Below are 26,424 nucleotides of genomic sequence, written 5' to 3' on the forward strand. Positions count from 1 at the left end.
CAAAATACAGGATTCTCCTGCAATGTGGAATTTGCAGAATCGAACTGGTGCTTTTCAGCAGCTCTGGATTCGTCTTCCCTGCTAGATCTGGACTTTTTGCCTCCAATATTTTCAGCTCTGTAAATCTTTTCACCCTTCTCTCTTTAGACTTCAGCCTCCATTTTATCTTTTAACCTGACAGCCTACATTTTGGGTTGTCATAGAAAACAACATCCTGATTTATTAGTATTATTGGTCCTTTCAGATTCCAGAAATGGTGGCAGGCAGTGCCACCTTCCACAATGTATCTGGACCCTCCTCTGGGGCAGCTTTCCTAACGACCATCCAGTCACTGGAAATGCAAAGGAGACTGAGATGGAGTGACTATCCCACTTTCCGGCATCATTAAAATACAGGTAGACTTGCCAATGGTAGCCTTAAATAACTCACAATAATGGAATATTCTTTCATATTCCAGTGACCATTGTTTCAAAGTCAGAATTAGTATAAACTAGTGAGCAAAATAAATTTTCTTCATTATAATTATAAATCTTAATGTAGAAGTTAAAAACACACATTTCCTGTGAAGAACAGGGCAGACATTTACTTTAGAAATGAACATCAAACGATCACGCTGTTTGAAATTATGCAGAAATTCAAAACAGTTTCAGAACAGGTAAATGGGATTCTATCAACTAAATAAAATTTAAATTAAAAATATTGTGCAACTCTCTTAGAAAATTTGGTAGTATTGAAAAAGAATGAGTTATAATACGGGGGAGAACTCTTCCTCAAACGTGTAGTTTAAATGTATGAATCAATGTTACAGGCAAGCATTTTTAAAATGCTGGGACAGAATTGTTAGCCATAAATCTTATTTCTTGCTTATTCACCTGTTTTTGATCAATACTTCTTTGAGAAAATTGTTTATCAATGTCAGAAAATAAACCTAGTTCTTTCCTTGAAACGGTCATGTGAAACTACTCAGAGAAAAGGCAATTCTAGCCCCAGATCGCCGGTGATGGTTTTGTCATAGGAGCCTATCACGTCCAAAGCATCAGCCTGCACTGTGAGGTTGGCTATCGGGAATGGCCCCATTTCGCCTGTCTTCTAAATGAGTAGGTTTTTAATTCAGTATCTGGACACTGAAAAAGAAAAAAAAGCTTCTGGAGTAAGTAATAATTATAGCTGGTAATGTGAATGATCTAAAACAAACAAAAAAATCTGGAGCGTTTTCAATGAAATTATTTTAATTCATTGAAATCTCAGACAATTCCAATCCTGTCCACCTATTCCAGAAGCATGCAGTAGGTGGCACCTAAAAGCTCTTTGGAGGCAAGCCGGCGCCATTTAGGCTGGAGCAGCCGCCGCTGCAGCAGGCATTTGGCACAGATCCAAAGTCAGAGATTAATGAGGGAGGAGGAGGAGGAAGGCTGAGGAGTGCGGGGCAGCTGTGACCACGCCAGGCCCGCAACAGCAGGGCGGCGCAGGTGCGCGGGGTCGCAGGTGTGCGGGGGCCAGGGGGTGTGGGGCGCTCGGGGTCGCAGGTGCGCGGGCGGCGCGGGGTGCACGCGGGCTCCGGGGATGCCAGGCGCACCCTGGCGCAAAGTGTACCGGGGGCGCAGGGCTCTAGAGAGGGCGCGGGACGCACGGGCTGGCGAGCAGGCGCGGGCGGGCGAGCAGCTGACAGCGTCGTCACGGCGGCGGGAAGGAGCGCGAGCCCCGCCTGCCTCCGGGAGGAGCCCGCATCCTCACAGGCTGCGCTGCCCTGTCCTACGCGAGGCGAGCTGGGAAGAAGCTCTGAGCACTTGTGTTCTTCCTCAGGTAACAGATTTCGCTCCTTTGCTGTGGCTTGGCTGCGTCCGCATTGGGCACAGATGGCTTTGGCATTCTCGGTTGCGAACCCCTGTAAAGGGACCGCCGCTATCTGGGAGGGCGAGTAAGCAATAAACATACTGGAGTTAGCGAGGGGAAAAATAGGAGCATTTCTGTATCAGGGAGGGTGAGCATCTTGATACCCTCGTGGAAAACAATTTTTTTAAAAAAGATCTGTATCTTAGACATTATTTGGGCTTCCTTCCAAAACAGAAGTTAGTGTTTTAGAAAATTCTGTGGTGCAGGTGTTTCTATTAAAATGCAAGATGATTTAATGGATTTATCAAAGTCCTAAAAAGATGTGGTCCAAAGTGAGAAAAATGCAAAGCACATTAGAGGCTGCCGTTTTGTTCAGCGTGTTTTCCTGCTTGACAGCAGCCTTCCTTTCGTGGGCTTGGCTGAGACTTGGCTAAATATTTTAATTGCCTTTTTAAAGAATGCGTTTCATGGTACCTCCATGGGTTCCTTCCTGTTTCCTTGTAAGAGCAGAATACAGGAAAGGCACCGCATCCCATCTTTAGCTGGTAGGCTGTGGTTCTCATAAGATGACAATGCCTGCTCAAGGCGCCCAGGCTGGCTTCTTGCCGCGCGGGGACCTGCCGGAGTCCTCCCTTGAGAAATGCTGTCTTTCCCCTTTAAAACTCCAATTCACTTCTGTGGGGTTTGGGAGATTTAAAATGGGAGGCTCTGTGAATCCTGGGTTCCGTCCATTGAAGGATGACATACAACCTCCAGGTGGGATTCCGTTTCTCTCCGCTGTGCAGTCACACAGCTTGCCTTCTTTGGGAATTTATTCTTTATGTTTGCCCCTGTTATCTTTTGAATGACCCTCTTCCATATGAGAAGCTGATGTTAGCACATGATGTCTTTTCTGCTTTGAACTATAAAACTTTTAAAATATTCTCTTTTAGGAAGATTTTCTAGGAAACAATGAAAGACTGGAGCATTTTACCTTTCAGATCAGTCCAAATGCGCTTCCTTTCCAGTAGCATTTGAAGAGAGGGAGTGGGAAGGAGAGAAAGGGGGAGAATAAAATGAGAATAAATTTAACAAATTTGTGGGGGATTACTATTTTTTCCTTTGGTTGTTGCTTGAAATTGCAAATTGCCAGCAATTCTATGTGGAAATGCTGGAGGTTGTGTGGGCTGAGGCACAGGAAGACCCACAGTGCATCTTACAGAAATAGAAGATAGAAAGCAGGAAACATTTTCATCCCTTTTAACACACCATTTAATTTGGGAATAGGCATGATGGTCCCGGTGAACACAGAGAAAGAAGTGATCGCCGTCTGTAGCAGGGCATAGCAGGGCACAGCAGTGCTGTCTAGTACTCAGTTATCTGTTCAGATGACAATTTATGTGCATGGTTATTGTAGAAGCCTCCAGAATCTTTGCTTGTTGGAGCTTTGATAGAGTCGTTCCTAAGAAGAGATGCAGAAAACACCTGAACTGAATTCCAAGTTGTGAGATTCCTTTCCGCTTGTGTCTAGCAGTCTAGCTCTCTCGGCACTCTGCGATGCCGCTTCTCCATGGGAACATCATACTTCTTATTAATTTCGTGTTGTGCATAGTCTGTACACCACACATGACTTCACCCACTAGAAATGTATGGTTTCCGGGGTGGATACTGTCTCTGCTCTAATACCTGTATATATTACTGAAAAATGAAAACCTTTGAAAAATAATGGGGGTTCTTTTATCAAAATGAGAGTACATCTGTGATAATAAAACATATTGTTCATTCTTCTAATTTTTGTGGCCATAGTTGATATGTTTGCATATTGGAAATTAACCTATTGATTTAGACAAAAATTATCATTTTTCCCAAAGTAAATAAATGAAGTAAATTTTTGTACTATAAAGAATTTCTTTGTTACAAAGAGGAGCATTTGGTTGTCTGGGGTGAGATAGTGGCTTGCTAGCTAGCTGTTTTAAGTTAAAACGGGCTTGGTACTGACCTGTAACTTTCAACTCAGATAACCACTGTGTCCCATTCTCACTTATGTGATGGACTGGATCTTGCATCTGTCTGTCTGTCTGTCTATCTATCTATCTATCTATCTATCTATCTATCTATCTGGTTTGGGTATTTACAATGAACAGATGTCTCTTTAAAGGCAGAACTGATTTCTAGAACATTCATTGTTTTTAGTTATGATTTTTCTTGGAAAATAGCTGCTTTTACTTAAAAGGGAAGATGATGGTTGTCATGTCACAATTGCTAATGTTCCTTAACAAGGTAAATTTACACATGCATACATGTAAGGATTGACTTAAAATTATTTGATTTCAAGTAATGTTTGAATTTTATTGTATCGTGTGGCTTGCAATTCTCTCTTCCTTGATCCATTAAGGACTCAGAACAAATGCCCTCTCATTCTCCTCTCCTTTGCTCTTGCCACTGGCAAATTCAGGAAAGAAAGATTCCTTGTAGCTCTCTCCTTAGTGCAGTTAAGTGTTTTCCCATAAATCAGTACTGTCCAATAGGAATAAAATGTGTGAGCAACATGCATAATTTAAAATGTCCTCATAGTCACATTAGAAAAGTAAAAATAAACAAGTAATTTTAATGTTTTATTTAACCCAATATATCAAAAATAACCATTTAAAGATGTAATGAATACAAAATACTAGTAAGATATTGTACAATTTTTTATGCTACGTATTACACTTACAGACTATCTCAATTTGGATTAGCTATGTTTTAAGAGCTCAGTAGCCCACGTGGCCAGTGGCTGGTGGATTGGTCAGCATAGCTATAGATTGTTACCCCTTTGACAAAGCAATTTAAAAGCTGAACTGTTAGGAGCCAATTAGTGTTTAATTGGTTTAATTAAACACTATCAAAAATAAATATACAAAGTATCTCAAATTGCTATAAGACCTCTCCAGTTATGTAATCTTGTACCTATTAATTTACTTCTTTATCAGTAGAGTAAGAGGATTGGGTTAAATACATCCCCTGATTCTATAAAAAATAACCAGTGAATAGACTTGTGGATTCAACCCCCATGCAACCTCGAGTTCTACAGTAGCAGAAACAGAGGGAGCTGACCTAGTGGTGGGCATTGCCATTTTGTACCCATACTAGTTTGTTTCAGTCCAGTCTCTGATTACAGACTGCCGCAACTGAGACCCCTTATCCCACTAGAGATCATTCGATTTTCATGTCTACATTCATTTACTGGGGATGTCACAGCAAACCCATTGTGAAAATCAATAAACAATCAATAACTAGCGAGCTGGCGTGTTCACTGTGTGATTGAATATGCTTTGCAGATCTTTTAGTATTGTCCTTCACTGTTATGTGTATTTTTGTATTTTTGATGTTTGTATCTATGATTTTCATAGCATTAAATACAATTTGGTGAAAGGTAAGGCTTTGTAATTGATTGATCTGTGAATACTGATTCCTTAAAACAAGAAATGAATGACCTTAATGGAAAGATGTGAATTTCTTCACCCAGTCCTTCGATAGCCTCCATGAGTGCTGAAAGGGCTAGTACTGTTTCCATCACTTAGCCCTCTGTCCTGGAAGTCATGACAGGGGATTTGAAGAGAATAGTACTTTGTATGAAAAGAGTTTGTGCAGTATTTTTCTAAAGCTGGTTAATGTTTGGAAACTGATTGTTTTCCTGAGAAAATAAGAAAACACAGGACCTTTCCATTAGGCCTTCCCACAGTAAACTCCCTCCTTCCCTCCCCTTTCTCATTTCCTCCCTTACCTTCTTAAACCAGGGTCCAGCTATTCACCAGAGCTCAGATAGAGGAGCCCATGGAGGGGAAGCTTTCCTTCCTATTTCATCTTTTCGCTCCAATTGCTCGATTGGAGCACATCTGTGACTTTTGATGTTGTAGTTTGTCTTCAGATGATACTGAGCAAAGGAACAATGATCAGTATCCAGAGCAAACCAGTTCTCTCAGTCCTCTGTCCCATTAAAAATCCAGCTCAGTGGCATTTACCCTTTTGTACAAACTTGGACTCACCTTCCCGACTCTACCACCCAGCTAAGCCCACCCACCTCCAACTGCACATACACTCATGAGGTCATTGGGTTATCTCCTTGCCTCCTTGCCTATGAAATAGTCCCTGAGATTTAAAGAAAGATGTGTGTGGAATAGGTCCCGCCAAAGAAGAATTGTGCTTCTCTTTGGAGCCTCTTTGGACGTTACTGGGTTCTTGACCACAGAATGAATGGGAGGGAAGCACAAAATGTAAAACTGACGTACTGTGTTGGTAAGGTTTATGCAAGAGTATGGCTCTGTATGGAGTAATATGGACAGATCTGCGTGAAACACTGATACCACGCTCCCGTGTGTCTTCCTGTCTCTCACTAATTAGCTATCAATGGAGATCTATCCCTGTCAACTAGGTAACATTTGGTTGACACCTAATACCACTCAACTGGTAACTCACATGCTAAATGTTTCACTACCAACCCTCCTTTCCCATCTGATTTGTGCCCTTGACTATTTTTGATAATTGAAACAAATCATGTTGAGCTAGCTGCTGCTGTGAGTTTATGTGAAAAAAAAATGAGCTCAGTCAACTTAATAAATTGGAAAGGTATAGGCAATATTGTTGATTTTTGCACTGGTAATTGTTTTATACTATTTTCATTCTTACATGGACATTCTGAGAATTGTCTTTCACAAGATTATCCATCTGTATCTTTTAGGACAAATCCAAATTCCATTAATGTTGTCCCACTTCCATTACGGAAACACAGGCCACGTTTGGGGCCTTGAATCTTGTCCTAAAGCCCTGACACAGCCAGTGCAACCTAGACCTTGATTGTAGGGCTTGTACTAAGTAGGAACTGTACTGACTAGGAGTTTGTGCTCATTAGGAACTGAGAATCTTTATTTTAACTCAGCATTGAATGGTATGTGAATCCTAAACGTTTTCATATCCTCTCACTGTCTTTTAAGATCTGCAAAGACCAGCAAAATCTCAGTTTCTACCGATTCCTGTCTCCTGTGTCCTGGGCCTTTTTTGTTCAGCCTCATCGGGACACTTTTGCCCCTAGCATTAGGGCTGCGTTAAAGTGCTTGTTTAAATATTCCATGAAGTAAGTATAACCTAGGTTTTCCTACAGATGTTTGCTATGTTAACCACTTGGAATGGTTGCTCAGAGTTCAGCTTTTGATGTGCACCTTTTATAAAGCATCTTTAACTTTTTTGATGAGTCAGAAAACATACACAGTTATCCATTATTAGTTGCCTTACATCATTATTACAGTTTTTAAATAAATATGAGACTGCTCTGAAAGTTGCTTGGCAATATTACATGTTAGTGTAAAAACATCCTCAACGTTTTAGAATCCAGAGCGTCTTCCTCGTTCAGTTGTTACTAATTTGCATTGGCTTGAATGTATTACTGGGTTTGCTAAACCTGGGTTGAAATGCAGATCTGACCCTTCTAGCTGAGCAACATGTGTTCTCATGTCAGTTCCTTTATCTGTAAAATGGGGCTACTTCTACCTAAATCAAAGGTGTTTTGAAGGTCCAGCTTGTATAGAACCTCTCAATACTTGTTGGATGGTCAGGATTGCTGGGCTGTTTTTGTGGTTGCTATCTGATCAGAGTCTCACATTCCTCTCTCTCACTGTCTCAGATTTCTTCTTCCGCTTTGCAGCCTGGCACAAAGCCTGCTGTCTCATAGTTGCGCTTTGGTTCTGGATGGAATGCTGGCTTTCAGCACTAGCCTTTTCTAATTTACCCGGTACACACACTCTCCAATTAATCATAAAATATTGATTTTTCCCCTTACATCTTCCTCTCTGAGTCAGCCCTACAGGACTGCCTGTTTCGTGTCTGGTTTAATGCCTGTTCCTTCTTTCACCAGCACTTTCCCCTGTTCCTTGACTGAGCTCATCTCCCCACAGGCAGTCCTGACTCTGTAACTGAATTCATACAGTCTTAAGGATGTAAGACTATTCCCTGCTTGATGTTTTCGTCATTCTTGTCTTGAGCTACCTACCTATGTAATGAGTCTGGGGACCCTGGCCTTGCCGGGAAGCCTACTGAAGATGGGTGATACTAAGGTCTGTCTGATGTATCTGCCATCGGATTCTAGACACATCAATAGCTAGTGCCTTTTATAGCATGTTTTACTGACCTGCCTGGTGACCGTAGAGCAGACACAAATAAATATTCATTGATTACTGTTCACAGCTCCTGCCCGTATTACCTCTCCTGTCCTCACTCCATCCGCTGCTGACCTCCTGGATGTTCTTTGCTAGTCAAGGGCGTAGGACCCTGGTTGTCTTCCTCCTTGACCTATGTTCAGATGCCATCCATCTGAATCTTCTTCCTCCATTCCTCTTAAGCTCCAACTCCCCATCAAAGGCACAAAGGGTCTCGTTGGCACCGCAAAGTCCCGCACTCCCAAAGGGACAGTGGAGCATCCCCTCTCTGACACAGCATCATGGCATTGTGGCATACTTGCTCAACTTCTTAGTGAAGTGCTCCCAGAACTTACATTTTAAATTCAGTTGTTATCTTCCCATTAACATGTTTATATATGTTCATGTCTCTGTATTTTAAAATGAAAAAGAACCTTTTTTAAAAAATCAAAACTGGGTACCACTCAGACACTGATTCATAACCTTTCCTGCAATCCACAACCAAAGTCTCAGAAACTATTTCTAAGCTGCCTGCATCAATTTATGCATCTCATGCTGACTCCTCAGCTTATGCAATCTAGCCTCCACCCATGGTGCCATCAAAATGTCTCTGGCTAGGTTCTCTTGCTGGCGGCTTCCACTACTTCCCAACGGAGGGTACTTTCCAGTTCTCACTGTACCTACTTCACTCCCTGGCACCAGTGCCCTGGGTGAGCCCTCTCTGCTGTTTGAAGTCCTCACTTTCTTTGGTTTTTGTGACAGAGCCCTTCAGTGCAGTGGCTGCTACCCTAAGGGCTTCTACCCTAGCATCCTTCAATTCTGTGCAGATCTACTGCCTTTCCAAACATTAACATCTGGAGTGTCCTGAGGCCATGGCCAAGTCCTCTACGTTCTGTTCTCACAAGCCGCCTCATCCAGACATTCAGCTTCCACCCCCCTCGACTCTGATGACTCCCACCCGTGCATTCTGACCCCAGGTGCATCGGCTGGCCCTGGACGCAGCATACCCGCCTGCGCACCGGGTGTGAGTCCTTGACTGTTCCAGAGACACTCGGAACTTGGTGCTGAAAACCAACCTTGTGATTTCCCCTGAAAGCCTGACCTTTGTCCGACCTTCTCTTAGTAAATGATTTCTTGTCTTTTCTCCAGTTCTACCAGTTGGAAACCTTTAGAATTTTCTCTGATACTTGACTCTCTCTCCACATCTTAACTCCTTCCCCTACCGACCATCACCAATTGATTTTCCACTGTCCTTGCTATCCTTTTAGTCTAAGCTGCCCATTTTGGGCTCAATTTGTTATGATAGAATTCTTATCCACTTTCCACATTGAAGTCAGACCCCTCCAATGGCTGCACGTTGCCCTCTGAGAGCCCTGTGGTCCTGGCCATGACCCCCTTTCCAGCCTCACCTCATTGCTTTTTCCCTTGCTGACTGTGGTGGTCATGCCACCTTGCTTCTGATACTTAGTGGGCTCTCCCTCCACAGGCCTACATGTGGTCTTGCTCTAGCTTTGTTAATACTCACCCAAAGCAGCGCGCTATGGACGGGACATCAGTAGCAGCCACAGCACTGCCTTGTCATTGAAATAGTGGCACAATCCACACTGATACTTATTGCTGCACCCTGGAAGCTATGTCTGAGGTTCCACTCAGCCCACCAACGTGTACAGGAGGACCACAGGTACACGGCCAAGTGGAGATGACACACAAGGTCTCTCACACAAGTCCCTTAGTCTGGCCTTCCCAGTCTGTTCATCATAAGTAAGATACAGATTCATCGCGCACTGAGAAGATTCTTATTGCGCACTTCCTAGGGGCTAGGCAGAGTTCAAGCACTGGGGAGACACCAGTAAACGAAGCAGATAAAAAGCCCTAATAGAGCTTGTAATAGTGGAATTAAACACAAATTTTAAAGTAAATTACATAGTATGTCAGAAAGGGATTTGTGCTATGGAAAAACATAAAGCAGGAAGAAGTTACAGATTGTCAGGTTTGAGGTTGGGATTATAAATTCAGATGGGGTGGTCAGGGGAATTCTCATTGACAAGGTGATATTTGAACATAGGCCTGTGGAAGGTGGGAGGAAGAATGGTACAGGTAGAGGGAACAGCCAATGCAAAGGCCCCGGGGCGGGAGAGCATGCTAGATGTGTCCAAGTGACACTGAGGAGACAAATGTGGCTGGAATGTAGTGAGTGAGGGGGTAAACAGTAGGAAGTAGGGGTGCAGGTGCAGATGGGGGCAGAGCCCTTTAGCGGTTACTCTCAGGGAGATGAAGGGTTTTGAGCACATGAGTGATGTTATCTGGTGCCTGGGTGGGAGTTCATTAGAGTTGCTCAAAGCCTGAAGCAAACTGACCAGTTAGGCTGCTGCAGGGATCCAGATAACAGGTGACAGTTGTTTGGAGAACACGTTTGGGAACAGTGGGGGAGTTGATTCACAGTTAGGTCTGGATGTGTTCTGAAGATATCCCTGATACGCTTTGCTGATGGGTTGGATGTAAGGTGCAAGACAACAAGAGGGGTTCAGGAGGGTTCTGAGGCTTAGACACCTGGAAGGAAAATGTTGCCATGGACTGAAATGAAGGAGGGGAACAGTTTAGGGTCACTTGGGGAGTTCACTTTTGCTCGTGTGGTCGTTGTGTTGTCTCCAAGGCATGTGAGTGGCAATGTCCAGGAGAGAGCGGGCCATGAGTCTGCTGTTTAGAAATGGCATCTGGCGATGGGTATGCATTGGGAGGTGTTGGCATGTGTATGACATCCAAAGTTGTGGAACCAGATGACACCACTGAGAGGGTCAGTTTAGTAGAAGGGAAGCATAACCAGGAGGGAGGTGTGGGGATGTCTACTGGTGAGCTAATTAGGAGCAATGGCACTGACACATCTCTCCTGCCACCATCCTCATCCTCCTGAGTGGTCTCCTGCTTCCACTCCTGCCCATCAGAGTCCTCGGGAAGTCCCAGCACAGCCGCGCTCAGATCTGTCACATCGCTGCTTAAACCCTCGTAATCTCTCATTCTTCTCACAGTAGAAGCTGCCTCTACACCACTCGCCTGTTCCCTGCCCATTCCTTTGCTGGCCTCGTCTACTTTTCTTCCTGCCTGCATTCTGGAATCTTCCATATTCCTAGAACATGTCACGCTAGCATCTGTTTGCACCCGCCCTTCTCTCTGCCTGGAGTTCTTCCCCTATGTATCCAGAGTTCACAAGTCACCTGTCTCACATCTTTGTTCAAATGGCAATGTTCCAGGAAGCCCTTCTCTGGCCTCCTATCACCTCTATGTCCATGACACATTCTCTAAACATAACTGAGAGATATTGCATTGATCTGCTTTTGTCAAAAGCACCCCCACACACGGAAATCCTTCATTTGGCAGACCTTTAAAATCACTTTAAAAATTGATTTGCAGATTTTTAATTGTGCAGATAAGAAAGCTTTTTAGGGACACATTTGTATTGCTTTTGGCAAAATCATGTATTGGTGGAAGCATTTGTATACATCTTTTTTCAAAACGCTCTCTCCATAGGACAGTTGTGTTTCCAAAGCAGGTACTGTGTCCTCTGCTCATATTTAACTGTCACCCTTATATTACAGGGATGGAGGATGTATGCTTATTTTTGAGAAATACCTGCTGTATGGCACACTACTAAAGCCACTTGGCACACAGAAAATAGTAATGAATTTAGAACAATTGCTCTTTATATAAAAGAAAAACATATGACTTAAACCCTTTAGTTCTACCACACTTATATTTTCTTTGCTGTAAATAACTAGTCAACCAGCATGTGGTAGAAAATATTTTTGTGGTTGCTCCTCATTTCCATATAAAGTATGGAATCTACTATATCTTAAAGGTCTTTTTTATGCATTAAAAAATAAATACAATATCCAAATGCATGGTATCCGGTAGTTCCTGCCTACTTTTGGCTTCAACTTCTTTGCTGTAACAACATGAATGATGCAATAAATTTTTGCACCTCTGATTCTGTCTCTGCAGTGTTAGTTACCACATATCCTTTCATAATTTTTTATTTCAGTTGACCTTGCCAACCTATGAGTGGTTATGTAGATTTTTGTAGAGTTTTCAAATTTTCATTTTGTTTCTTTAATGAGTTCATTTATCTTCCCTGGTACAATTTTCCTTGGTTGGCTCACAAAAATGTGTTATGGCAGCAGAGATAATCAGTCCTTGTGTGTTCAGTATTTCTGCTGTGTGGGCGTTGGGTTGGCTGCCTTGCTGAGCTGGTGGATGAATCCCACAGGGTCCCTGCCTTCAGCACATTGATATTCCAGGGGAGCAGAAGGAGAAAACACAAATAAATAAATACCAAAAGAAGAGCCTGTATGCCAAAGCATCTTATTATTGAAAGAGAATCATTCCAGCAAGTAATAGAGGTGCTGAAGTTGTGTGACACATATGTGCTTTTGCTCAACTCTTTAGCCAATCTCTCCCCCTGTGAAACCTATGTAATATGGTTTATTCACACCTTCAGCATTATTTTCTATTTATCTTCGTATGGGGTTCTGAGAAAGGAGTGTATTTTAGTTTGTCACTACACATTTTGGTATATTATTTTACATATTTTACCACAGCAGAAAAATAAGTCTTTTTTCCAATGGCTTGTGGAATGGCTTTTTGCCTTTCACTACTAATAAGAAGAGGATTCTGAGCATTAAAGAAATCAAGTTTAGTTAAATTTTGTAACATATTGGATCAAGTCTGATGTATTATTAAACTTTGCTAAAAAATGGAGGTTTGTTTTCATATTCTAGAACAATGCAGACAACTCTGTATACAATGTCAGCCACATACGTAATTTTGCATTTTCTAGTAAGTGCATTTAAAAAAGTGAAAAGACACAGGTGACGTTAATTTAAATATTTTATCCAATGTATATGAAATATTATATTTTGAACTTGTAATCAATATCAAAATTATGAATGAGATAGTTAACATTCTTTCATATACTAAGTGTTCAAATCCAGCACAGGACATCTTAATTCAGTCTGGCTGCATTTCAGATGGCAAGTGGCTAACATACTGGACAGCTCAGTCTGCGGATTTCGGTTTAAACGCTATGGCTACTAGTGAAGCTTCACATTACCATAATACAACGTAAAATTAGGGCCAGGAGGTAGATGCACATTTTAATTGGCCGTCTCAGGAAATCGGATACTTTGGGCCTTGTCAGATCAGATTACACCCTTACTGCTTTTGCTATATAATGTGGGTGACAGACAACAGGGGCCACCTGCTCTGCCCGTGCTGCTCACTGTGCTCACATTATGAGTGTGATCTTTGATTCATGGTTTTGCTGTTGCTCAAATGTTTTCACTTACAGTCATATATTTTTACTGTGGTAAAATATACAAAACTTGAAAGTACCCTTCTAACCATTTTTTAAGTGTACAGATGAGTTGTATCCAACACATTGGGCAACCATCTCCACCCTCCATCTCCAGGGCACCTTGCAAAACGGAAACTGTTCCCATTAAACACTAACTCCCCATTCCCTCTCCCCATTCCCCGGCAACCACCATTCTGCTTTCTGTCTCTATGATTTTAAGTACATACCCTATATAAGTGGAGTCATACTATGTTTGTCCTTTTGTGACCAGCTTGTTTTGCTCAGCATAATGTCCTCAAGGTTCATCCATGTCGTAGAATTGTCTTCCCTGTTACAGCTGAACAATGTTCCATTGTGTGTATACCACATTTTGTTTATTCAGAGTGATGGCCTTTGGGTTCCTCCCACCTTTCGACTATTGTGAATAGTGCTGCTATGAACACGGGTATACAAATATCTCAATTATTTCAATTATATATCAATTACATACTGTTTAAATTATTTTGGATATATACCTAGAAGTGGATTGTTAGATCATATGGTAATTCTATGAAATATAATTCACCCAATTAAAGTATACAATTCAGTAGTTTCCAGCAAATCCACAGGATTGTGCCATTGTCTCGCAAGCAGTTTTAGAATGCTTTCATCACTCCTAAGGAAACCCTATGCACCGTATCAGTCACTTCTCATTTCCCCCAAATACCCATCTCTAGGCAACTACAGATATACTTTCTGTCTTTATGGACTTTCAGTTCTGCACATTTCATATAAATGCACCCATACAATATGTGTGGTCTTTTGTTACTGACATCTTCCACTCACCATAATGTTTTCAAGGCTTATCCATGCTGTAGCATGTATCAGTACTTCATATCTTTGTATTGCTGAATAATATTTCATCATATGGGTATACCACCTTTTACTTATCCATTTATTAGTTGGTGGACATTTGGATTGTTTCCACTTTTTGGCTATTATGAATAATGTTGCTATGAACATTCCTATGTAATTTTTTATGGCTATGTTTTCATTTCTCGGGTATATGCTTAGAAGGGAAATTGCTGGGTCATATGGTGATTCTGTGTTTAACCTTCTGAAGAAGAGATAGAATGTTTTTCAAAGCAGCTGTATTTTACTTTTAGACCAGGAAAGCACAACGTTTCCGGTGTCTCCACATCCTTAACAACCAACACTTATTATTTTCTGGGTTTTATTTATTTGTTTGTTTTTATTGTAGCCATCTAATGGGTGTGAAGTGGTATTTCCTTGTGGTTTGCATTTACATTTACCTACCAACGTTTCCCTAGTAATGTTGAGCATCATTTCATGTGCTTGTTGGCCATTTGTATAGCTACTTTGGAGAAATGTATATTCAAATCCTTTGCCCTTTTTAAAATTATTTAAATTTTTGAAAATTATTAATTATGTATATTTTTAATTATTTAAATTATTTTGTTTTCTTTTGTTGTTGAACTGTAGGAGTTCTTTATAGATTCTTGAATTAATCCCTTATCAAATAGATATGTGATTGGCAAAAATATTCTCCCATTGTGTGGGTTGTCTTTTCACTTTCTTAATAGTGCCCTTGGATGCACAGAAGTTTTTAATTTTGATGAAGTCAGACTTACTTATTTTTAATCTTGTTGCTCATGCTTTTGGTATCATATTTAAGAAATGACTGCCAAATCAAAGATGAAAAAAGTGTATGCTTATATTTTCTTCTAAGAGTTTCATAGTTTTCAGTCTTACATTTAGGCTTTTGACCCATTTTGAGTTAATTTTTGTATATGGTGTGAGAGAGGGTTTCAACTTCATTCTTTTGCATATGGGTATCCAGTTGTCCCAGAACCATTTATTGAAGACTGTTCTCTCTCTCCATTGAATTTTCTTGGCACCCTTGTCAAAAATCAATTGACTGTAAATGTGATGGTTTGTTTTTGAATTCTGAATTTTTCCATTCATTTATATGTCTGTCCTGTGCCGGTCCCACATTGTCTGATTATTGTAGCTTTGTAGTGAGTTTGAAGTCAAAAAGTATGTGTCCTCCAACTTTTTTTTTGTTTCATTCAACGTTGTTTTGACTGTTTTGGGCCTCTTGAATTTTCAAATAAATTTTGGGTTCAGCTTGCCAATTTCTGTAAAGTAGTAAGGTGGGTTTTTTTTTTATGGATTGCATTGAATCTGTAGGTGATGTGGGGAATACAGAAAACTCTCACTTAATGTCATCAGTAGGTTCTTGGAACTGAGACAGAGGACATGTGACAAAATCAATTTTGCCATAGGATCATTGATATAAAGAAGAGTTAAGTTCCTACATGTCATCAATGTTATAATAAAAGAACATTGAATGAAATGACGTTAAGGCCAGTTTTCTGACACATGAACATAAATGTCTTTCCATTTTCTTAGGTCTTAAATTTTTTTCAACAATATTTCATAATTTTCAGAGTGTAAGTTTTGTACTTCTTTGTTAAATTTATTCCTATCTTTTTTTTTTTAATTTTTTATTGGGGAATATTGGGGAACAGTGTGTTTCTCCAGGGCCCATCAGCTCCAAGTCGTTGTCCTTCAATCTAGTTGTGGAGGGCGCAGCTCAGCTCCAGGTCCAGTTGCCGTTTTCAATCTTTAGTTGCAGGGGGGTGCAGCTCATCATCCCATGCGGGAATCAAACCGGCAACCTTGTTGTTCAGAGCTTGTGCTCTAATCAACTGAGCCATCTGGCTGCTCTGCCAGAAGCTCAGCGGCAGCTCGTTGTCTTCAATCTAGTTGTGGAGGGCACAGCTTAGTGGTTCATGTGGGAATCGAACTGGCAACCCTGTTGTTCAGAGCTCATGCCTAACCAACTGAGCCGTCCGGCCGCCCCTAACTATCTTATTATTTGGTGATATTGTAAATGGAATTGGTTTCTTAATTTTATATTTAGATTGTTCAATGGACATGTGTAGAAATACAGTTGATTTTTATATGGATGTTGTATTCCAAAACTTTCCTGAACTAGTTTATTAGTTTTAATGTTTTTTATTGAATTCCTTAGGATGTTGTATATATAAAGTCACAGCATTTGCAACCAAAATAGTTTCATTTCTTCCTTTCCCTTTATAGAGCCAGATGCTTTTTATTTCATTTCCTTTCCTAATTCTCCTGGCTAAACCTCCAGTAAAATTTTGAATAAAAACTATAACAGTGGATTCTCTTGTCTTTTTTCTGGATTATAGGGAAAGAATATTCAGTCTTTTACCATTAAGTATTATGTTAGTTCTGGGTTTTTCATTATATGCCCTTTATCTGGCTGAGGAAGTTCCCTTTTATTCCTGGTTTAAGGTGTTTTTTTGTTTGTTTGTTTTTCATGATTGAGTGCTGAATTTTGTATCTACTAAAATTATTATGGTTTTTGTTTAGTTTTTTTATATGGTGTGTTACATTAATTTTTGGATGTTAAACCAACTTTGCATTCCTGCAAAGTGTATACCCCACTTGCTTCTGATGTATAATCCTTTTTATATATTGATAAATTTAATTTGCTAGTATTTTGCTGAGAATTTTTGTATCTATATTTATGAGATATTGGTCTGTAGTTTTCTTGTGATGTCTTTGTCTAGTGTTGGTATTGGTAATATTGGACTCAGAAAGAGTGAGAAGCATTCTTTCCTATTCATTTTTTTGGAAGAGTTTGTGAAGAATTGGTATTAATTCTTCTTTATATGTTTGTTGGAATTTACCAGTGAAACCATTGGACCTAGGCTTTTTCTTCTGTGGATAGTTTTTTGATTACTAATTTAGTATCTTGTTATAGGTCTATTCATAGTTTTTATTTTTTATTATTTTGAGTCAGCTTTGGTAGTTTATAGCTGTCTGATCTAAGTCATATAACTTGTTGGAATATATTTCGTCATAGGAGTCCCTTCCAATTCTTTGTATTTCTGTAAGCTCAGTAGTGATATCTCCTCTTTCATTCCTGATTTTAGTAATTTGAATCTTCTAAAATTTTATTTATTTATTTATTTGTTTGTTTGTTTGTTTGTTTATTTAATTTTTTGGTCAGTTTAACAAAAAGTTTGTTAATTTTTTTGATATTTTCAAAGAACCAGTTTTTGGTTTTATTGATTTTTCTAATCATTATTTTATTGTTTTTGTATTCATTATTTCATTAAGTTTCACTGTAATCTAATTTTCTTTCGTTTTTTTTTTTTCTTTGAATTTAGTTTGCTCTTTTACTCTATTAAGGTGGAAGATTATGTGACTGATTTGAGATCTTTGTTCTCATTTAATGTAGGTGTTTACAGCTACAGTTTCCCTTTAAGCACTGATTTAGCTGTATCCCCTCAGTGTCTTCTTGACACTTTCTGCTCCCTTGGCATTATGTCACCTCTCTCCAGTTTTTCATCACTATCCTTACTGCTCCTTTGTGACCCCCTTTTCTGTCTGGTCCTTACTGAAAATAGCCAGAGACCTTTGCACTGGCAACTGTGCTAAGTGCTCGATATTGTATTGTCTCACTAAATCCCCACAGCAGCTCTCTGAAGAATGTGGTCTTATTTCTTATCTCCATTTTCTAGCTCAGGAAACTCAAGTGCAGAAAGTTGAAGTAATAACATGCCAGGTTCTCTTATTAGTATATATCCGATAGGGCATTTGGTCTTCTCCCCTCTTGCTCCATGACTTCTCCGGGGGTGATTTTTCTTTATTAAAGTGCTATTTATACATGGATAATTCTACCATGTCATGAACATTGGCTCTATTCCTGCTCTTGTTCCCCTCCACGAGGTCCTTTCTTCTGGTTGACATGCCTTTTATTGCTTCACCATCTTCACCCAGTCTGTGAAATTTTTCCTGAGGGTTCCAGAGAGAATGAGGTGCTCCGTCCACTTCTTCTCCTGCTTTTGTTTATGACTTTACCACAGCATCTACCAAATGGCGTACAATGTATCCTTTCCTATGACTGAACATCTTCTAATGCTGTCAGTTTTTATTGGGTAACCACCAAGAATATAGTTTGCAGTTTGGGGAAAAACTATTAGAGAGTTGAGGATCGGTATGGAGTTATTGCCCCAGACCTCTCTCATAAATTCATAGTGGACTTTACACTCTTCTACCTGCCTGACTCCTGTGCATCTTTCAGGTTCCTGCTCCCATGCCACCTCCGTAGGGAAGTTGTTGCTGTTATCCCAGGTTAAATAGGCTCCTTTAGACTTCTCTTTCATAACACTGCTGTGATGTAATTTTTTAAATATCTGTGAAGTTCTCTTTTTGATGTCTGTCTGCTCCACTTAATCCCAAGTTCCACAAGAACAAAACCCCTGCCTTAGGCCTGCCCTCTGTAGAGTTGTTTGCTGGCCCAGAGCCCAGAGTCTGGCCTTTAGAGGAAGTTCAATAGATATTTCTTGGGCAAATGGATTATAGTAGCTATGAATTCTTTTTTATGTTTAGTTTTTGTTTTCTATATCTTGGTTGCCAGTTTAATAATGGAGACACCTTAGCATGGCTGAGAACATATTTACCAAACAAGGAATGAGTGTGAGCTGCAGATCAAGAACTCTTTTAGAGATTTTTGGATACAGAGCTTGTTAAGACATATTCCCTTCCAGCTAAATGCTTGTACTGCAATCTGGAGCTGAAGAACCGTAATACAAGCAAGGCTGAGTGAGGACGCTGCCTTCTAAGCACAAAGAGAGCCTCATTCTGAGGGTGCAGAGAGAAATTTCACACCACATTCCATAGATCATTGCATTTTTAAAAACGTAGAACAATTTATCACAATGGTTTACTATTGATTTGATCATAATGATCTCATAATAGACTGATCAAACTCCTAAGCAGGCTTTCTCGCCCTCTTTCACTGTTAATGAACTTCCTGACATTTTCTTATACCTCTTTGAGCATTGATGCTTCAGTTTCTTGGCAGGTTTGGGATTCCAAAGTACACATAAGAATGGCTGAGTGTTTAAACAGATTTGTAGGCACATATACGTGGTGAAGTCAGAAGGGAAATCAGAAGATGGGATGCTGCGATCCTGAGCGTTGATCTGACGTTCCCTTTGCCAGCAGACATTCACCGCCCACACCCATTTCCTTCCACTTCTAATTATGTTTAAAAAAACTTTTCCAGCTTCCGAAAATGACTATGTGGAGCAATGGCTTCTATTATTGGTCCTCAGTGACTCTAAGATTTGAAAAGTGAAAGTTGGTACAGTGGTTGCCTGGAGAAAGTGGGTTTCATGCTTCATATTACCATGTAATTTGCAGACCAGATAAAACAAAATTTGGATGTTGCTTAATTTTCCACTTGTGTGTGTGTGTGTGTGTGTCATATGACCTTCCTTACCAAAGAAGGGACAAGATGAAAGGTATTTGATAATCAATACATGAGGAAAGTACATTTATCCCATCATTTGGGATGATGTTTGTGATGAAGATAAACCCCATTCTACTCCATTTTATGACTTAATAGTGGTTTATACGACTTTCTTGGTAATGGTTGGCCCTTATGATTCTTAAATAAAGCACTTACATTTGTTTTAATTTTGGTGAATGAAAGGGTTCTCAATGCTTCTTAGTTAACTGTCAACTCTTGCCGCTAGTTGAGACGTCCACCCACGGCCTGAGTGGTGCCCATGCTACGTTCTCCCTCCGTGGTCTGTGGCAGGGGTGGGGTCACAGCAGTACTGTAGTTTGTATTTCAGCCTTACCTCCCTGGCTGTGCGAAGTTGGGGACATTGCATTCCTCAGTTCCTTCTGTGTTTCCAATTTCTTCATTGCGCAAAAGGGATGATGACACCGATTCTGTACAGTAATGAGGATTTCATGAGTTAATGTAAGCAGTGAATAAATATTAATATCCCTCCTCCGTTTCCCCCTTCCTCCTACTTGTAAAAAATAAAATAAAAAAACCATTATCAGTAGTGTATTGGATATTTATAGAACTTCAGGTAAAACAATAAAGATTTGTTGTGAGTGAGTGTGTGTGTATGTGTGTGTGTGTTGGGGGCGGTTAATTGCCATCTCCACTGGCTTGCCTTGATTCTGATCCCTTGGGCTGGCTCAGCATCTTTCCCCTGCGCACATGGTGCCTGTGTGAGCACAGATGCCCAGAGTCATGGTCCAATGAGGAGAAAGAGACTAGCTTCAGTGTCCACTGAGCAGATTGTCGGCCCCTTTGGAAAGTGAGGATAGAGTACACATACTGGATTTAAAATGGCAGAATTTTTGAAATGGAATTGGAATGTTAGGAGAGTAAAAGCAAACTTTATCACTTTGATTTTTTTTTTCAGCTATCAAAAGAGGGTTAAGATTTGTTTTATTAATTCTCTCAAACATCTGGGTCTTTTGCTAGGTGCTTTCTGGTTGACAGTTGGAGCCCTCAAGCAACATGCCAGAACAGAGCAATGACTACCGGGTGGCTGTGTTCGGGGCAGGTGGTGTTGGCAAGAGCTCCCTGGTCTTGAGGTTTGTGAAAGGCACGTTCCGGGAGAGCTACATCCCCACGGTAGAAGACACCTATCGGCAGGTGATCAGCTGTGACAAGAGCATCTGCACACTGCAGATCACAGACACCACGGGCAGCCACCAGTTCCCTGCCATGCAGCGGCTGTCCATCTCCAAGGGGCACGCCTTCATCCTGGTGTATTCCATCACCAGCCGGCAGTCTTTGGAGGAGCTCAAACCCATCTACGAACAAATCTGCGAGATCAAAGGGGACGTGGAGAGTATCCCCATCATGCTGGTGGGGAACAAGTGTGACGAGAGCCCGAACCGCGAGGTGGAGAGCAGTGAGGCGGAAGCCTTGGCCCGCAAGTGGAAGTGCGCCTTCCTGGAGACCTCGGCCAAGCTCAACCACAACGTGAAGGAGCTGTTTCAGGAGCTGCTCAACCTGGAGAAGCGCAGGACTGTGAGCCTACAGATTGACGGGAAAAAGAGCAAACAGCAGAAAAGGAAAGAAAAGCTCAAGGGCAAATGTGTGGTCATGTGAATGCCCTTCCTGTGGGAGGAGCAGCTGAGTGTCCCCTGTCACCTCTCCTTCCCCCTTCCTCGTGAAACCCAACGTCGTGTTGTCAGGGTAGCATGTAAGATGCCCACATATTAAATATTGCATTTTGACCGAGATGTGCCCTCTTGTCCTTAAGAGGACATTTCACATCACCAACAATAAGCCCCCTTCTCCAGAATCAGGGAATCTGCTAGATGGTTAAAATGAAAACCAACATGCTCGGGATCACAGGTGGCTGAGAGGTATCAGCAGTCCCTGAAAGCATTCTGTGCCATTAGGAAGTGGTGGGGCTGGTACCCACGGAAGCAATGTGTGCTCAGAGCAGTCACTGTCACCGCATGCATGCCCAAGCATGTGAACCTGGAGCTTCAGGTGCCACCCCAGACCAGGCGTTTCCCTCCGCTCAGAAGTCAGTGCCATTCTTGGGGGAGGGGAGAGGTAGGAGGAGGTGAGAAGACCAGGCCGAAGTTGCTCTATTTCATGGTTCTTTAACTGAATTACAATCAAATAACACGGCCTCCCCCAGAGGATGTTCACTGTCCGCTCCCAGCTGACCTGTAAGCCTTGCTTCCCTGAGGGGTCCTACTCACCTCACTAGATCTAGTTCGCAGGTATCAGTTTAACCAGTTAGAGTATTTATTTTCACATGAGGATGAGTTCACTAAGAGCATGCTGCTCTGTCAGAAATTCTTTAGTGTGTGAGGAAGGATACTGTGACATTACTAAGCCACCATGACAGTGCTCCTATGTTATACTTGGAGGGTTTTCCATGTGCAGTTTCCTTCCTTTGACCCATGAGGGCTATCACTTCTCCCAGGCCTCAGATTTTAAATAAAAGCAATTAAAGTATTTATTTTTAGACAATGCTGTTTTCCTCCAAGATTGTTTTCTTCTTTTAAATAACTCAATCTATATCCAGATGGGTAACAGCCGGCAAAGGCCATCTGAAAACCAAAAGCACATCCATTTTCTAAATGACACGGACATGTAAATGCCATACTTTGCACCTTAATGAAATATTTTGAAACAGAAGTTGTTCACTGTGTTTTTGATGACCTATCTGTAACAGTATATTCCTGGAATATGTGTTCAAGTAATAGTAGAGTATCTTGCATGTTATAATGTCCATTATAAATGTCCCCTAAGTGCTGTTCAATGCACTGTTCACTCTGGAAACAATTATCTTTTTGTCCTAATGATCTTGTGTGTATCCTCAATCCTTCAGATCAAATGACAGCCGCTGCTGGTTCCTGCCTGCTGGTGGAGATGGGGTGGTGGTGGCGACAGGCAGGGCAGAACCCACTCAGCTTAATTGTTCTGCCATCCTCGAGTCTGGTTGGGCTCTGCTTCCCGAAAATTCCCACTAACAGAGTCTGTGCGTCTCCTGTTTGTCCCAGTCAGCACAGACCTTGCTGGCCCCGATTCCAGAATCTTCCTTCTAGCAGTTCTTCCTGTTGCCCGCCTGGCAGGCGAGGAAGCTAAGTGCTGGCAGCCCCCCGGGCTTGTGCAGGGAGCTTGTGGCTGTGGGGCAGCAGCCCCAGCCCAGGTAGAGTTAGGAAGTGTGGGATGTCTGCACACACCCCTTCGGGTCTTCTCTCCTGCAACCTGCTGTGTCTTTCCTACTCCTCCTGAGCGGGGCTGAGGCAGCAGCCACTGGGCAGCTCTGTGCTCTCAACAAATTCCAAATGAACCCTTACTGGTTAAATTTCCTTGGTTTTGTCTTATCCTCTCTGCTTGTCTAATAAGTCACCCGTGGGGTGACTGTAGTGTGTGGGAGGTGCTTTGAGGATCATTTGGTCCATGGGCTTTGCACCACCTTGGCCTCTTACAACAAAACCTGAGCAGGGACGGTGTGCAAGTGGCCTGGGTGCCAGGCCCCTCAAGTCCTAACGCATGTACCCTCCGGTGGGTTCATCCTGTTCCAAGTGGCTCCTCTACAGCCTTCACAGTGACATCTACTTGGTGGGTTTTCTAGAACTTTTGTCTTTCAACTTGTCTCTACCTTTTTTCTATTTCTATTCTCAGAGCGATGCTATCAATTTCTAATTTGGCTATGGGTTAACTGGAAGAAGAAACAGGACTTCATGACCAAAATGGGATTTAGGCATCTTGGATGCGTGCTTTGCTAACAGTATGATGTCATATATGCCACATATGGTAATATCCATGAGGGTCCTGGAGTGAGCTGTCCCTGCCAACCGTCCCATTCCTACTGATACAAGTCAGAGTTGCTTTCTGCCCTCTCAAGTCGGTGTCTACATTTATAAGTGTTTAGAGCTTCATTAGTATGAGAAACTTGTAATTATTGAAAATCTTATCTCCTTCAGGACTCATGTTCTGCTGTATTTTGCCTATGAGTTTACAGGAAGGGTATTGATGCCTCAATCATGGGTCTTTGTTCTAAGGTCATTTTTTGTGAACTGAACTGATGGTATTGAAGATTATCTCGAAATAGTCTTTCAGGAGTTCCCCCATTGACTCAAGGCTGAGGAGTTAGTTCCACCGAATCAGATGATTTTAGCATTGATATGGCCCCATCCTGAATATGTATTGGGGTTCTTGAGGACGAGTCCTACATTGCATATGGGCACAGAAGTTTTTAACCCAGCACAGTAAGTTACAAAACTCAAACTATTGCTTTAAAGATGGCACTCTGGGAATAAGCATGGGGCTCCATGAGTTCCCTTCTGTCCCCACCAGTCCCTCCTCCATCCAGTGACAAGCCATGGGCGTGCCCTGAGCATGCATGCAATACAGTGAGACCAACACAAGAGCAATATTGAATTGTTCATCAGATCAAAACTATATATGTTATATATTTTATCTTCCTGCATTTTTGAAGTATAAAGTAGTACATTGTACATATCTGTAAGCTAGTATATTTGTTTCACCATTTGTAGTATTCAAAATGCTCATTCTTTGTAGAACAAAAAAAAACTATTAAAATATTTTAAAAAGTTGCTCTGTGATCACTTTTTCCCCCCAATTTGTATGTTGTCCTACATAAGCTCTCTGGAAATATCCGTAACCAATAGGACACATGGAAATCTTCAAGTCTCCATCCTGGAATTCAGTACCCCACAAAGACAATACATGGACAGAGTATTTATAGAGCATGACTTTTCTATGTGGGATAGCAATGTGCATATTTATATTTAAGGTGTATTGTTACAGTTCCATTATCTATTATTTACAGTTATAAAAATCATCCTTGCATACAAGTTTCTAGTTGCCAATGATGTTCTGAAAATAATGAAACATTAAAATAAATCTTCAGCTCTGACACCCTGGCTGGAAGGTGGTGGTTTCTTACTCTCCAGGGTGTAGCGGTCTGTAATGGTCTTGACTTAGTTCTCCTGCAGCTGCTTTTCTGTGCTTCTGGACTAGAGAGGAGACTGTGAGGCTCTGTGCAGGTCTGGGATTGGCAACAGCAGCTGCCTGGAGGTGTTCCCAGAAGGTTCTCCCAGGGGGTCCCTGTCACTGTGATGACGTGATGCTCCAGCGGAGGGAAGCAGCAGGGGCAGGGCACTCCTTGGCTCAAAATAGGAATGAAGAAAAGCTCCTTTTTAAATACTGTCCTCTCTTCCTGGCCTCCCTGCCTAGGGCCAGGCTGTTAAGAGCGATTGACCTAGAAAAATCCCCAGCACGTTTCTGAGCATAGTATCTACTTGACAACCTTGGTCCTTACCCCTCCTTCTCAATGCTAATTATAATATAAGCTGACTTGGTGACATATCGACATAAACATCCAAGCCTGTAGAAAATTTTTATGAGTTTATTTGAGCCAAACTGGCTACAGTTGCTGGGAAGCAAAATCTCAATGGATTGAGAAAATGCTCTAGAGAATGGCAGTTTTGCGGTTTATACATTAGAAAACGAGGAGGAGACATAAGGAGTGTTATGTGAAATCCATTGGTGGTAGATTAAGGGGGTGAGAGAAAGCAAAGCTGAGAAATCTCTGGGATTGGATGAAAGGTAAAATGGAGAGACAGATACTTCTTTTACATTGGTGGGTACAGGATAGTTAATAGCATTTTACAGCATATAGAGATGGTAATTGGGACAAGAACAACAATGAGGGATTCTGTAGTTTCCTGCTCTGGTGAGGTGGGTTGTGTCCTGAGGGGTCCGGAAAAGGGGATGACTGACTTTCCAAGGGCATGTTACCTTAGGTGCAAAAAGACAATAGACAGGCTCACTTACAGTAAAGATGGTTACAAAAAGACAATAGACAGGCTCACTTACAGTAAAGGAAGTTACAGGCCAAGGACGTGACTACCGGCCATGACCCGCTTTCAGTTAGGAATTTTTATGTTCACACCATCCTATGTTGTTAGTTTCGGTCTCTGAGATTATAGGGCCTGCCTTGCAGGCATCCCCTGAGCTTGTCAGGTTTAGTATGTGGCCCCTTTTCCGTCCACACACAGGAAAAACAACTATAAACAAAGGAAACTCCTTCTTGGGCCCCTGAGGCTGGGTGATGGAGGGCAGTTTCCGAAGCTCACTGTGCTTCTGCACAGTGAGGATTGTTAAGGTCTGCGGCCTGCGTGGGCCTGAGGGTTAACTACAGGCACAAAGCAGAGCTGTCTTGTCACAGATTGAGCTGCTTTCAATGGAAACAGACCTCTGACTATGATGCAGGGCTCTGGAAAGTCTGGCAGTGCGGAAATACACCGACAAGAGTCACCAGAAACTCAGTTTATTTCAGTTTCTTGAACAGCTTTCAGGTCTTCCTCTCAGCCTGAGTCCCCACCTCCGGATCATTATTGTTACATTATTCAGGGGTTTCTCCATTGATGGAGATAATTACAAGCACCAGGCTCCATTAGGTCCCATTAAAGGGCATCCTGTCCCCTACTCATCAAGCTTTAATGTGCGAATAAAGCACTTGAGGGACCTTCTGATACAGCAGAGCCTGAGAGGGCAGGGCTGGGTGGGGCCTGGAAATCTGCATTTCTAGTGGGCTCCAAGGTGATGCTAATGAGACTGGTCTTTGGACCACACTTTGAGTAGCAAGGCTGTACTCTATTTGTACTCCAGTTTTGCTGCACATTGGAATCACCCAGAGGAGTTTTGAAAACGATTGATACCCAGGCCCCACCCCAGAA

The 26,424-nt window shown here is 41.7% G+C and overlaps 1 protein-coding gene across 3 annotated transcripts; it reads left to right on the plus strand.

Annotated features, from left to right (window-relative positions):
* Nucleotides 1-1,322: 1,322 nt before the first annotated feature.
* Nucleotides 1,323-24,606, plus strand: DIRAS2 (DIRAS family GTPase 2). 3 transcript variants are annotated; one of them, XM_019713883.2, is made up of 2 exons: nucleotides 1,323-1,469; nucleotides 20,663-24,606. In XM_019713883.2, the coding sequence occupies exon 2, from the start codon at nucleotides 20,699-20,701 to the stop codon at nucleotides 21,296-21,298; it is 600 nt and encodes a 199-aa protein (XP_019569442.1). In that variant the 5' UTR covers nucleotides 1,323-1,469; nucleotides 20,663-20,698; the 3' UTR covers nucleotides 21,299-24,606. The 3 variants fall into 3 exon arrangements, with proteins under 3 accessions (XP_019569442.1, XP_019569441.1, XP_074186300.1); XM_019713882.2 differs by having other exon boundaries at nucleotides 1,330-1,803; XM_074330199.1 differs by having other exon boundaries at nucleotides 1,366-1,485.
* The last annotated feature ends 1,818 nt before the right edge of the window (nucleotides 24,607-26,424 follow it).

This window comes from Rhinolophus sinicus, linkage group LG04 (assembly GCF_036562045.2).
Source record: "Rhinolophus sinicus isolate RSC01 linkage group LG04, ASM3656204v1, whole genome shotgun sequence".
In the NCBI taxonomy this organism is placed as follows: domain Eukaryota; kingdom Metazoa; phylum Chordata; class Mammalia; order Chiroptera; family Rhinolophidae; genus Rhinolophus; species Rhinolophus sinicus.